The sequence below is a fragment of the Nelumbo nucifera genome, chromosome 1 (genome assembly GCF_055504915.1).
Source record: "Nelumbo nucifera cultivar China Antique chromosome 1, China Antique-T2T, whole genome shotgun sequence".
In the NCBI taxonomy this organism is placed as follows: Eukaryota; Viridiplantae; Streptophyta; class Magnoliopsida; order Proteales; family Nelumbonaceae; genus Nelumbo; species Nelumbo nucifera.
In genome coordinates, this window is record NC_142649.1 from 207814341 (window position 1) to 207826935 (window position 12595).

Below are 12595 nucleotides of genomic sequence, written 5' to 3' on the forward strand. Positions count from 1 at the left end.
CCACTTGTGCTTCTAGGCAGGAAATGGTGAGTGTACCACGGGCAATATATGAGCAGTTCCTTCAAACATCTCAGCAGAACACAGCTACACTTGCCCATTCAGGTATGACTTATTTAGCTTCCAAAGCCTCACCCTGGATCATTGATTCTGGTGCCTCGGACCATATGTCTGGGACTCCTAATGTATTTTCTTCCCTTTCTCGCACCTCCACATCTCAGACAGTTACACTTGCTAATGGTTCTACATCTCCTATTTGTGGTGTCAGTGATGTTGATCTCTCCTCATTGTCTTTAGCATTTGTTTTATATGTTCCTAAGTTTCCTTTTAACCTTATGTCTGTTAGTAAATTAACCAAGTCCCTTAATTGTTCTGTAACCTTCTATCCTTCTTCTTGTGTGTTTCGGGATCTCAAGATGGGGACGAAGATTGGTGGAGGGCATGAAGCCGGTGGTTTGTATTACCTTGATGGTGGTGGCCCTCCAGTGGCTTTTCAGTCGTCTCTTACTCCTCTCCAATGGCACTACAAACTTGGTCATCCCTCTCTCAAGGCTTTGAAGCTGCTAGTTCCTTCCTTGAGTCATCTTTCATCATTAGATTGTAAGTCATGTCAGTTGGGAAAACATCATCGAGTCTCATTTAGTCCAAGAATTCATAGTCGTGTCTCAAGTCCTTTTGCTTTAGTTCATTCTGATGTATGGGGTTTAAGTATTTTGTAATCTTTGTTGATGACTTTTCAAGGATGACATGGATCTATCTTATGAAAGACCGTAGTGAATTGTTCTCTATTTTTTAGAAATTTCATGCTGAAATATGCACTCATTTGGTGTTCTATGAAAATACTTCGCTCCGATAATGCCAAAGAATACATCTCCTCATCATTTCAGCAATACCTAGAACATCATGGAATAATTCATCAAACTTCTTGTGCCTACACCCCACAACAAAACGGTGTAGTTGAACGGAAAAATAGACATCTTCTTGAAACTGCTCGGTCCTTGATGATCAATATGAATGTCCCAAAGCACTTTTGGAGTGATGCTGTTCTTACATCCTATTTTTTGATAAATCGGATGCCCATGTCAATCCTTGGAAGTCAATCCCCTTTCTCCGTGTTGTTCCCCACTTTGTCTCCCTTTCCTCTCACCCCAAGAGTCTTTGGTTGTGTTTGTTTTGTTCAGCACTTGGGGCCTGGAGTAGACAAGCTAGATGCTCGGGCTACGAAGTGTATTTTTCTTGGCTACTCAAGGACTCAGAAAGGGTACAAGTGTTATAACCCTAAGTTTCATAAATCGTTTGTGTGCCCGGATGTCACCTTCTTTGAATCAGTTCCTTTTTTCTCCAATGTCGGGGTCTCTTCTTCTCCCTCTGTGGTTCCTCTTCCTATTCCGGTTGTGGACCCCCTTCCCGTAGCTCCCACTCCTACTGCAGATGCACATCATATGCCGGTTACTACAGAGAGGCCGCCAATTACTCAAGTGTATACTCGCAGAAGTGCTTCGGCTCCTCCTCCACTTCAGCACCCGTCGACAGATCCTGCTACTGCTCCTTCTCCCTCAGATCTTCATCTCCCTATTGCTTTGCAGAAAGGTAAACGTACTTGTACTTCTCATCCCATTTCAGACTATGTTTCCACTGCTCACCTTTCTGCTTCCCATTGCAAGTTTATATCATTACTCTCTTCGGTTCCCATTCCCAAGACTGTACAGGAAGCTCTTGCCTCTCCAGGGTGGCAACAAGCCATGGAAGAAGAACTCTCTGCTCTACAACAGAATCATACGTGGGAACTCACCACCCTTCCTCCTGGTAAGCACACTGTTGGGTGTAAATGGGTCTATACAGTGGAGCATCTTCCTGATGGCAGTGTGGAACGATTGAAGGCACGGTTAGTGGCCAAGGGCTATTCTCAATTATATGGTGTGGACTATATGGAGACATTCTCTCCTGTGGCTAAATTGGTTCAGTTCGGGTGTTGATCTCATTGGCTACTATGTATGATTGGCCTCTCCTACAACTTGACATCAAAAATGCCTTCCTACATGGTGATCTTGTTGAGGAGGTGTATATGGAGCAACCACCAGGGTTTGTTGCTTAGGGGGAGGCTGGTAAGGTGTGCAGGCTCAAAAAGGCAATCTATGGACTAAAACAATCTCCTCGTGCATGGTTCGGCAGGTTTAGTGAAGTGGTGAAGGCCTTTGGGATGAAACAGTGTCAGGTTGATCATTCCGTGTTTAGCTATAACTCGAAAGATGGAAAAATCTTGCTAGTCGCGTATGTGGATGATATTGTCATAACTGAAAGTGACAGGAATGGAATTGACAGACTGAAAAAATTCTTACAGGACCACTTCAATACGAAAGATCTGGGAAGCTAAAGTATTTCTTAGGAATAGAAGTTGTGAGGTCAAAACAGGGGATCAACCTATGTCAGAGGAAATATGTTCTTGATCTACTTGAAGAAACAGGGTTGTTAGGTGCTAAACCAGCACTATGGAACTCAATGCCAAGTTAAGTGTGGATGCAGGTGAAGAGTTTGATGATCCTGGAAGATATAGAAGGTTGGTGGGAAAGTTGAACTACCTGACCATTACCCGACCAAATATATCATTTGCTGTGAGTGTGGTGAGTCAGTTTATGCAACATCCCCGGGTTCCTCACTGGGAAGCTGTTCTGAGAATTGTTAGGTACCTAAAGGGTGCTCCAGGTCGTGGTTTGTTATACCAAAAAGGAGGACCTCTTGAGATAGTAGGGTACACAGATGCTGATTGGGCTGGCTCTATATCAGATAGGAGGTCAACCACAGGGTATTGTACCTTCCTGGGTGGCAATCTTGTAACTTGGAAGAGCAAGAAGCAAACAGTGGTGGCAAGAAGTAGTGCGAAAGCAGAGTACAGGGCTATGGCCCATACCACATGTGAACTAGTATGGCTGAAGAACCTACTATAGGAAATGTGTTTCTCAATTGACAAACCCATGAAACTATACTGTGATAACCAAGCTGCTGTTCACATCTCATCCAATCATGTCTTCCACGAAAGAACTAAACATATTGAGGTGGATTGTCACTTTGTGAGAGAGAAAGTGATAAGTGGGGTAATAACTACATCTCATGTGAGCTCAGGAAATCAGTGGGCAGATATCTTCACAAAAGGATTGTCTCGGGGAAGAATAGATTACATTTGTAACAAGCTAGGACTATATGATATATACTCTCCAACTTGAGGGGGAGTGTTAGAATGCTCGAGTCAGGGGTATTTTGGTCATTCTAGTGTATCTTATTGAAAGTGAAATGTCTATTGTATCTAAGTTTAAGTTATGTGTCCCATCTTCTATGAGGGACAAAATTGTCTTTCTTGTAACTCAAGTTTTTCATGAATAGAAGTCAAGTGGGTCAGCTAGGAGAGGTACTTTTGTACATCCTCTCTTCTAGTCTGGCCGAATACTCTTCTCCTCTCCTTCTTCTTCTTTCTCTTTTCTTTCTTCTTCTTTCTTCTTCTCTACTTTGACCTAGAAACAACTAGGGTTTATTCACAGTATGATCTATATGTTCATATCGGATGTGGATCATACATCCTCAAGCATTTCTTTTGAAAGCCAATTACACGAGTTATTCAAGTAGACCGTCCACAACTCTCTTGACAACAGCAATGAAATTTCATTTTGCATGAGTGAAGCCTCTGATTAATAATATTTAACAGATTTAAATAATAGAAAAATAATGAAAAGAAAAGTAAATGCATTAAGGATAGATGTATCTATCTAACCTCCTCTTGAAGTGAAAGGGGAAGACTGTCAATTGATACAAGACTATAAATTTCCTTCAACAACTCCGCATCTTTAAGACCAGACCATGTAGATGGAGGCAAAGCCAATAATAGAACAGTTACAATTTCATTGATAGCTGGATAAATTCCATTACAACAAGAAGCATCATTAGATGTGGTACAGTGTGAACTTTGAGATGACAGCCACTTGGTAACATGTTTATATAGCTCAGTCTCATGAACTTGACTCAATACTTGATCCTGAAATCCAAAATCTTGGAGCATCAAAACTAAACAAAAAAATTCAAGAGTGTATGCAAATTCTATTGTACAGAAACATGTTTTTCAATATAATATCATCAAAGCGCTATAGCTCCAAATGTTGCACACGAAGACTTTAGCTAGTGCACCAATGTAAGCACTTTTACAGCCTAAGTTTATAGTGACATTGAGATGCAACATCTACAGATTGAGTTTGCAAGGTTTACAGCCCTAAAGTGTTTTTGTAGAACCAGAATCATGGAACATGTCTGTATGTGAACACCAAGAAAAAGGCATAACAGGAAGGCATACCTTGACAGAAAGTCCTCTCATCTCTTTGCTCAAAACTGAAGCCCCCTCTTCTCGTCTTCTAAATTCTTCAACCCACTTAATAAACTCCCAGAAGTTGATTGGAAGTGACATCAATGTGGTCGAGAGAACTTCCTGGGCATCTTTGAAATTCTCCAATTTCAAGAGAAAGGGAATATTATCTGATAGATGCTTGGCAGTAGCAGTCCAACTTTCATGTATACAACCCTGCACAGACTCAAGAACAATTTGGTATTCACTTATAATCAACATGTCCTGATCCATTTCTCAAAACTTCAAGCTTAACTAATGAAAACAAGAAATGGTTTTGTTTTGCTGCACAAATGATAGTATCCTGTTAGTTTTAGGAGGAAACTATTTGCATTGGTGCATCCCAAACATTTTTAAAAGGAGATTATGACATTTTTTTACCGAAGCTAGATAAGTTTGAAACAGGTGGTGCCAGCTGAGGTTATGAACCTGTTTCAGGCCTTACCAATGGAAATCAGTTGGTTTAGGGCAGTGTTATAAAAGCGCAAGGCCCAAAAAATCCACAAGGGACAGTTTGTACCCAAGGCACACGCCTTTTCTAAGCAAGGCAAAAAAAGTAAAAAAAAAAAAAAACTAAGAATTCAAAAAAATGTCAAAAAATCAAAAAATGAAAAAAAGAACTAAAATTTTAAACATAATATTTAAAATGAATGTTTTAAAAAACATATTATCTCAAATTAAAATACATAAACATAACATGTAAAATATATTCAAAAATGAAAATTTAAAAATAAAATCAAACATAGCATATAAAACATATTCAAGCATATAAACTGGAATGTTACACCTGAGGTACATGTAGTGTGGGTTTTCTTGAAACCCTAAACCGGACCAAAATTCTAGTATTGCCCTGGACCTTGGAGATAGATGGGCAAAACTGGAATGTTACACCTGACCCCTAGACTCGATTGTGATACTACACTAGGTGTCGGATTGGGTTGTCTTTGATGTGCCAATCAGTGAGATCCTTAGAAGGCGTCAAAACCTAGGTATGTTGGGACAGTCCAAGAATTCATCTGAGTGGGTGATCATAGTGACAGGATTAGCCCCTTTGTCAGACAAAGTGAATGATCGGGGAATGCACTCTCTGATGGAAACCTAAACTGCCAGCAGTTGATTTCAACTGTTGAAATTTGTTTTTGCAAAATATATTTATATAGAGATATACATATATATATTATGGTTTCAATATGTTTGCAAAAGGTTTTAATTCCCGGGATCCATGTGAGCAGAGAGTGCAGCACTGTTCCTTGCAACCGAGGGAGAGGTCCTCTCTTGTCGGGCAGTGTTTGATCATTATGGGTTAAGAGGTTAAGTGTAAGACCATTGAGGGTAATACCTGATGGGCTAATCTTGTATCTGCCCACAGTCCTTGGGTTTTCATAAGGTGGTTGGACCCAATGACCATTTAGTGTAAATTTTGGGCCCATTAAGAGCCCATAGCGATGGACTCAGGGGTTCACTGTGTCCTACAATGAATTTGGCCAGGCCTTGTAACAAAGGCTGGGCTTGACCCATGTGGCTGATGTGTAGATCAATTTTTGGGTCCCATGCCATACAAAGAGAGACAACTGGGCAGTAGGTTAAGAGGTTAAGTGAGCACATAAACTTAATGGGACTAAAGCCCAACTCGAACTGGGCTTAAGTCAGTTAATTAAAAGGAGGCAAGATAGGATTTATAATCTAATTAGGATTAGCTAAATGACAAGATAAGTCTTATCCATTCAAGGGTCTAGATCCAAATATCAGATTTGGATTAAGGACTCTCTCCTAATTAGATTAGGAGGCTGATCCTGAGAAGGCTATAAATAAAGGGGGCGAATTCCTCAATTATACACCACAACAATCTGCAGAGTTCTTCCCTGTTCTTGCCGCCCCTACCCAGTTCGATCTCCACTTGTGGGAGTGATCAAGAATTATTCTTGATATTGCTTCTTGGTAGAATAAGCAATCTGAAGTCATGCTCACCAGCCCTCTACTCCATTCTTGCTAAAGAATTCGGTTCTTGCTAAAGAGTCGTCCTGTTGATCCTGCTTCACTACACACTGTGTCATCTTCAGTGGAAGTGGGTTTTGGTTTTCTCCTTGTGTGTGAACACCTTCATTGGGAGTTACTACTACTTCGTACTAGGTATATCCCTCTCCTCCTTTTGGTTTCAGATCTGGTCCGGTTTTGGTTCAAGATTGATCCTTGAAAATGCAGTTTTCTAAAATAGGGAATGCGATTCCCAGATGGAAGAGAGAAATTTTTGAAATTTCGCCCAACCTTCCTGCAGGGTTCGGCCATCCATATGATGGATCTCTCATCCCTTCACCTCTTGATACGAATGGTATTCTGGTTAGGTTCTCTGCTTAGAAACAATTTCTTAAAGTTTGTCTTTGTGAATCTTTCAAGATTAGATCATTTCCTTTTAGATTATTCAAATGGATTTTGAACCTAGAAGGGAACCATCCATAGTGACAGACTGCCAGTCTAGATCAATTTTCTGTTTCTTTCAATTAACTTATACATTGAAACTCTTCTTCAGTTGATTGCTCACACTATAGGTCTGGTGTTTAAGTTTTATCCAGCAACTATTACTCTATCTCAAATAAATGCAGCTTGGGTTTGTATTGAGATTAGGGCTGTAATTGGATCGGCTTCAGCAAAATCTGAATCTGATCCGATTATTGAAAATGTGCATACGAATTCGATCCAAATTCTGATCGGATTTGAAGTCCTCAGATTTGAATTTGAATCGTAACGGACTCGGAATCAGAATCAGATTTAATCTAACTCCTCTTCAATTTTTTAAAATATGAAAAAATTAAAAAGTTAATTACTTTTCAACTTTTATATATAAAAAATTAATGTAAATATACATACTGAATTTATTTTATATATATAAATTTATACATAAAATTAATATATTAAAATCTATATATATTATAATATAATCGGATTTGGATTTTAGTTGGATCAAATGTCAGATCGGGCCACAGATTTTCAGGTATCATTTACAGGCCTAATTGAGATAGACCTTCTAAATAAGCAACCTGATTGTTTTGTATAGGCACTAGTGATGGTTTTTAGCAAAAGGTCGTTTATGAACAAATACCCAAGTACCGAATGAATTGTTATAAGGTTGGGCACATATGAATTGTTATAAGGAGAAAAAGGAAATCAATGATCAAAATCATGATAATGAAGGAAATGAAAGACAAAATAGGCAACTCAAAAATTTTATATTGCATGTTGATAAGGAAAATTAGATTCCTGTCATGGAAAGGTTCAATGAACAGCTTCCTGATTACCTTGTTCTGGTTGATGCCTCGATGCAAGTGGAAAAAAAGACCACTGTCGTTATTGATGAACAAAGATCATGAATGTAGATGTGTTATGCCTAATAAGGTCCAAAAGATGATTTCTTTATATCAAAGGAGTTGTGTGATGTGATTCTTCTACACTCTAATTGAAAGGAGAGACAACTGATGATTTTGATCAAGGAGCTTAAGTGTGATCAACTCAAGATGTCTAAACAAATTATTCAATTCAATAAACACTTGGAGGAAGTGCAAACTCAAGTCATTTCAACTCAGCATAATATTGTTTCTTGGAAGAGCAAGAAACAGTCTGTTGTGGTGAGATCAAGTGCTGAAGCAGAGTATAGGCTCATGGAGTCTTCGAGTTGCTATGGTTAAAGGCTCTTCTTACGTAATTAAGAGTTATTTTTGATCGTCCTATGAAGTTCTATGACAACCAAGTCGCTATTAATATTGAAAAAAAAAACCATGGAGAGATTTGTTTACCATTTATGGAATCAAGTAACACAATTGTTTGACTAAGGGATTGTCTCGACCGAAGTTGGAAGAGTGTTGAGAGGCTATATAAGGCATCCTTGTCTACCATTATTTTATACTAAATTACTAATGGAGGGTTAAAATGTAAATTATCATGTACTAGTCTTAAATATTAATGAAGAGGCCACACCCAACACTTTTTAGCCTCTCTTCAAATTTGTTCTCTTCCTTTCTTATTTTCTCCATTCTCCATGACTCCTCGAGTGGCTAGAACTGTTCATCATTTCCCCACAGCCACTAAGATTTGGGAGAAAGTATCCAAGACCTCCGGCCAGAACAAGAACAATGCTAGAATCTACAGATTGAACCAAGATATTGCAGCTCTAAGGCAAGGAGACATGTCCGTGGCAACATATTTTGCAACCCTGGAAGGCCTTTGGGAAGAGCTTGATCATCACTTGATATTGGATCGGGAAAATGCCAGGGACAAGGAGAGACATGACAAGCAAATTGAAGAGAGCAGAGCCTTCAAGTTTCTGGCTGGCCTACACCCAGTATATGAGGGTATAAGGTCACAAATTCTAGGGAGAGATGAATTACCGGAGCTTCACCATGTCTATTACCTGGTGAGGAATGAAGAAGTCAGGTGAAGGGAGATGCAAGTTGACTTCCAGACACAGTCAACTGAACCATCCAGAGTCATTCAGCCCTAGTCTCCACTAAGGGAAATAGATATCTAGACAAGAAGTCCCTCAAGTGTACCCATTGTGGTGGTGAGAAACACACAAAGGAGAAATGTTGGGTCTTGTATCCTCATCTAAAGCCAGCTGCTTTGAAAAAGGACAAAAGACAACATAAGGGTCACACAACAAGTGGGAATCTTGCCACCAACAACAGTAGTGACAACTTACAAAGTACTCCGACAGTGTCCTCTTCCTCCACAGGGCAGGCTGCCGACTCCTCTGGACCAAGTACTTTGGGCTTCATGGCTAGTGAGGTAGAGATTCACAGTCGAGCATTAGCCCGTCTGAAGAACAATTCTTTAGCTTCCACCTCTCTTGCCAGATCAGGTAAAGTCTCGGCCTTTAGTGCAACTAGTTCCATTGGTTCCACCTCTTAGGTGATTGATTCCGGAGCAACTGACCATATGAAACATATGTCCTCCTTATTCTCTTCATATCATTTGTTGTCTGGCCAAGATAAGATGAGAGTGGTTGATGGGTCTCTCTCCACCATCTCTGGAAAGGGGGTGGTTGACCTAAGCAAGGACCTTTCTCTTAAATCAGTCCTACATGTTCCTAATCTTACCTCAAATCTTTTGTCTGTTTCAAAGCTTACAAAAAAATTTGAACTGCAGTATAACTTTTTTTCCTATTCATTGTGTCTTCCAGGACAGATTGACGAGGAGAACGATTAGGAGTGGTCATGAGTATGGGGGCCTCTACTATTTAGATGCAGACATCGGCTCAGCCCTACAAGATTCTGCTACTACTAGTCCGGAAAGTGTGGAGCCAATAGCTAGGTTGCACCTGTGGCATGCTAGGCTAGGTCTTGTGTCTTTCTCTTCTTTAGCAATGTTGTTTCCCGAATTGTTTAAGGGAATTCCAAGTCAAAGTTTAATTTGTGATGTGTGTCAAATGTCAAAACAATGTAAAACAGTGTATCCAACTTCGAGTAATGAAATTCAAGTTCCTTTTGATTTGGTTCATTCTGATGTTTGGGGACCTTCACCCATTGTTTCCATTGATGGCTTCCGTTACTTTATTAGTTTTATTGACCATTATTCTCGGTGCACATGGATTTATCTGTTAAAAGGACGAGATGAAATACCACGGATAACTATGGTTTTTTGCAAGATGATTGAAACACAATTTGATAAGAAGATTAAGCAATTCCGGTCAGACAATACGGCTGAATACTTTGAAAGATCCGTGAACTCATTCATGGAAGATGCAGGCATGTTACACCAATCATCCTATCCTAACACCCCTCAGCAAAATGGGGTTGCTGAGCGCAAGAACAGGCACCTATTGGAGACAGCTCGAGCCCTACTATTCTAGCACAAAGTGCCCAAGCAATATTGGTCTCAAGCTATACTCACTGCATCATACCTGATAAATCGGATGCCATCTAAGGTATTGGATATGAAGACTCCTTTCTCTGTTTTGTGTCCCACTCTTCCAGAATTTCCTCTTCCCCCACGGGTTTTTAGCTGTACATGCTTCATACATGTGAAGGATCCAAAGAAAACCAAGTTGGATCCCAAGGCTACAAAGGGAATATTTTTGGGGTACTCTCCTACACAAAAGGGGTACAAGTGTTATGATCCTGTCTCCAAGAAAAAGTATGTCACCAGAGATGTAGTCTTTTTTGAGTCTCAACCCTATTTCCAGTCTTCTTAGAATCCTCTTTAGGGGGAGACTTGTGGGTTGGAAGAGGATTCTCATTCTTCCTTCTTTTTTGTTCCCCTTTCATCACCTTCAACTACTCCTAGCTGTGACATTCCGGGTTAACCTAGTGAGGCTCCCACTGTGTCGGTTACTTCTCCTGATACAGAAGATGCTCCTGAAGGTTCCAGTAGGCAAGAGAAAGAGATACTTACATACAGCAGAAGGAAGAAGGGCCCTCAATCTCATGATTGCAACCAGTTGAACTCAGATCAATCTGTCTCTGCAATCCAAGGTAACTCTGACTCACTCACTACGGATTTGGATCTTCCTATTGCTCTCCGTAAGCCTGTTCGTTCTTGTACCACCCGGCATCCCATAGCTGATTTTGTTTCTTAGTCACACTTATCTCCTGCCTATCACTCCTTTGTGTCTGCTCTTTCCTCTGTATCTGTCCCTTCCAGGTACTCAGAGGCGGCATCTGATCCAAGGTGGAAAGAAGCCATGAATGAAGAGATGAAAGCCCTAATGAAAGCAAAAATGTGGGAATTAGTGGACCTGCCAGAGGGGAAAGGCACTATTGGGTGCAAGTGGGTATTCACAGTAAAGCACAAGGAAGATGGGTCAATCGAGAGGTACAAGACCAGACTTGTGGCAAAGGGATTTAAACAAAAGGAAAGAATTGACTACAAAGAAACATTTGCCCTAGTAGCAAAGCTCAACACAATCCGGGTTCTACTGTCACTAGCAACAAATTTCTCTTGGGAACTCCATCAGCTGGATGTGAAGAATGCCTTCCTAAATGGTGATCTTTATGAAGAGGTATTCATGGAACCTCCACCAGGCTATGATGTTGGAAAGAAGGTGTGTAAACTAAGGAAAGCATTATATGGTTTGAAGCAGTCTCCCCGGGCATGGTTTGAGAGACTTTGTATGGCCACGAAGAAAGTGGGGTACACTCAGAGCAGTGGAGATCATACATTGTTTACAAGGAGACAGGATGACAAACTTACGACACTCATTGTTTATGTGAATTATATGGTGATTACCGGAAGTGACTTGGAAGAGATGAAGAGGCTGAAAGAGTTCTTAGCTTCAGAATTTGAGATCAAAGACCTGGGAAATCTGAGATATTTTCTTGGGATTGAAGTTGCTAGATCAAGAGAAGGAATCTACATATGTCAGCGGAAATATGTGCTAGATCTCCTAGAGGAAACAGGCATGATGGGGTGCAGGCCAGCAGACACTCCAATAGAACCGAACCATGGACTACAAGAATCAATGGGTGAGGAATACTGTGATAAAGAGAGGTACCAAAAATTGGTAGGAAAGCTGATATACTTATCCCTTACTCGGCCAGACATTGCTTATGCAGTGCATGTTGTCAGTCAATTCATGCACTCACCAAAGATCCCTCATATGAGAGCAGTGGAAAGAATTCTCAAGTACTTGAAGACTTGCCCAAGGAAAGGAATTCTATTTAGGAAAAACAAAAGACTTGAAATTGAAGCCTACACTGATGCAGATTGGGCTGGGTCTGTTGGAGACAGAAAATCAACCTCAGGTTACTGTACACTCTTGGGAGGAAACCCGGTCACATGGCGCAGTAAGAAGCAGAATGTAGTGGCTAGATCAAGTGCAGAAGCAGAATACCGAGCTATGGCACACGGGGTTGCTGAACTCTTATGGCTCAGAACTCTTCTTAATGAGCTTGGTATTAAGGCTGAGAGTCCTCTCAGGCTGTATTGTGATAATAAAGATGCTATCAACATTGCCAACAATCCCGTGCAGCATGACAAGACAAAACATATTGAAATTGATCGACACTTTGTCAGAGAGAGAATTGTCTCGGGAGAACTGTGTGCCTTATACTCCATCAGAGATAAAAATTGCAGATGTATTGACTAAAGGGTTGGCAGCAACAAAGTTCAAGGGCATACTTGGCAAGCTAAACATGATTGATATCCATGCTTAGCTTGAGGGGGAATTTTAGAATGTTAGAATGAAGTCTCTTTGTATGAGTGTTCAACTTATAAGAGTTCTTATTA

General features: G+C 40.4%; 1 protein-coding gene across 1 annotated transcript in view; it reads right to left on the reverse strand.

Annotated features, from left to right (window-relative positions):
* The window catches only part of LOC104610426 (glutathione gamma-glutamylcysteinyltransferase 1-like), a 42781-nt gene that overhangs the window by 21437 nt on the left and 8749 nt on the right, over positions 1-12595 (reverse strand). The window contains exons 5-6 of the mRNA XM_088901239.1: positions 4334-4558; positions 3761-4021 (exon numbers count right to left, since the gene is read on the reverse strand). Coding sequence (XP_088757365.1) covers positions 3761-4021; positions 4334-4558 — 486 coding nt within the window. The remainder of the gene's footprint in view (positions 1-3760; positions 4022-4333; positions 4559-12595) is intronic.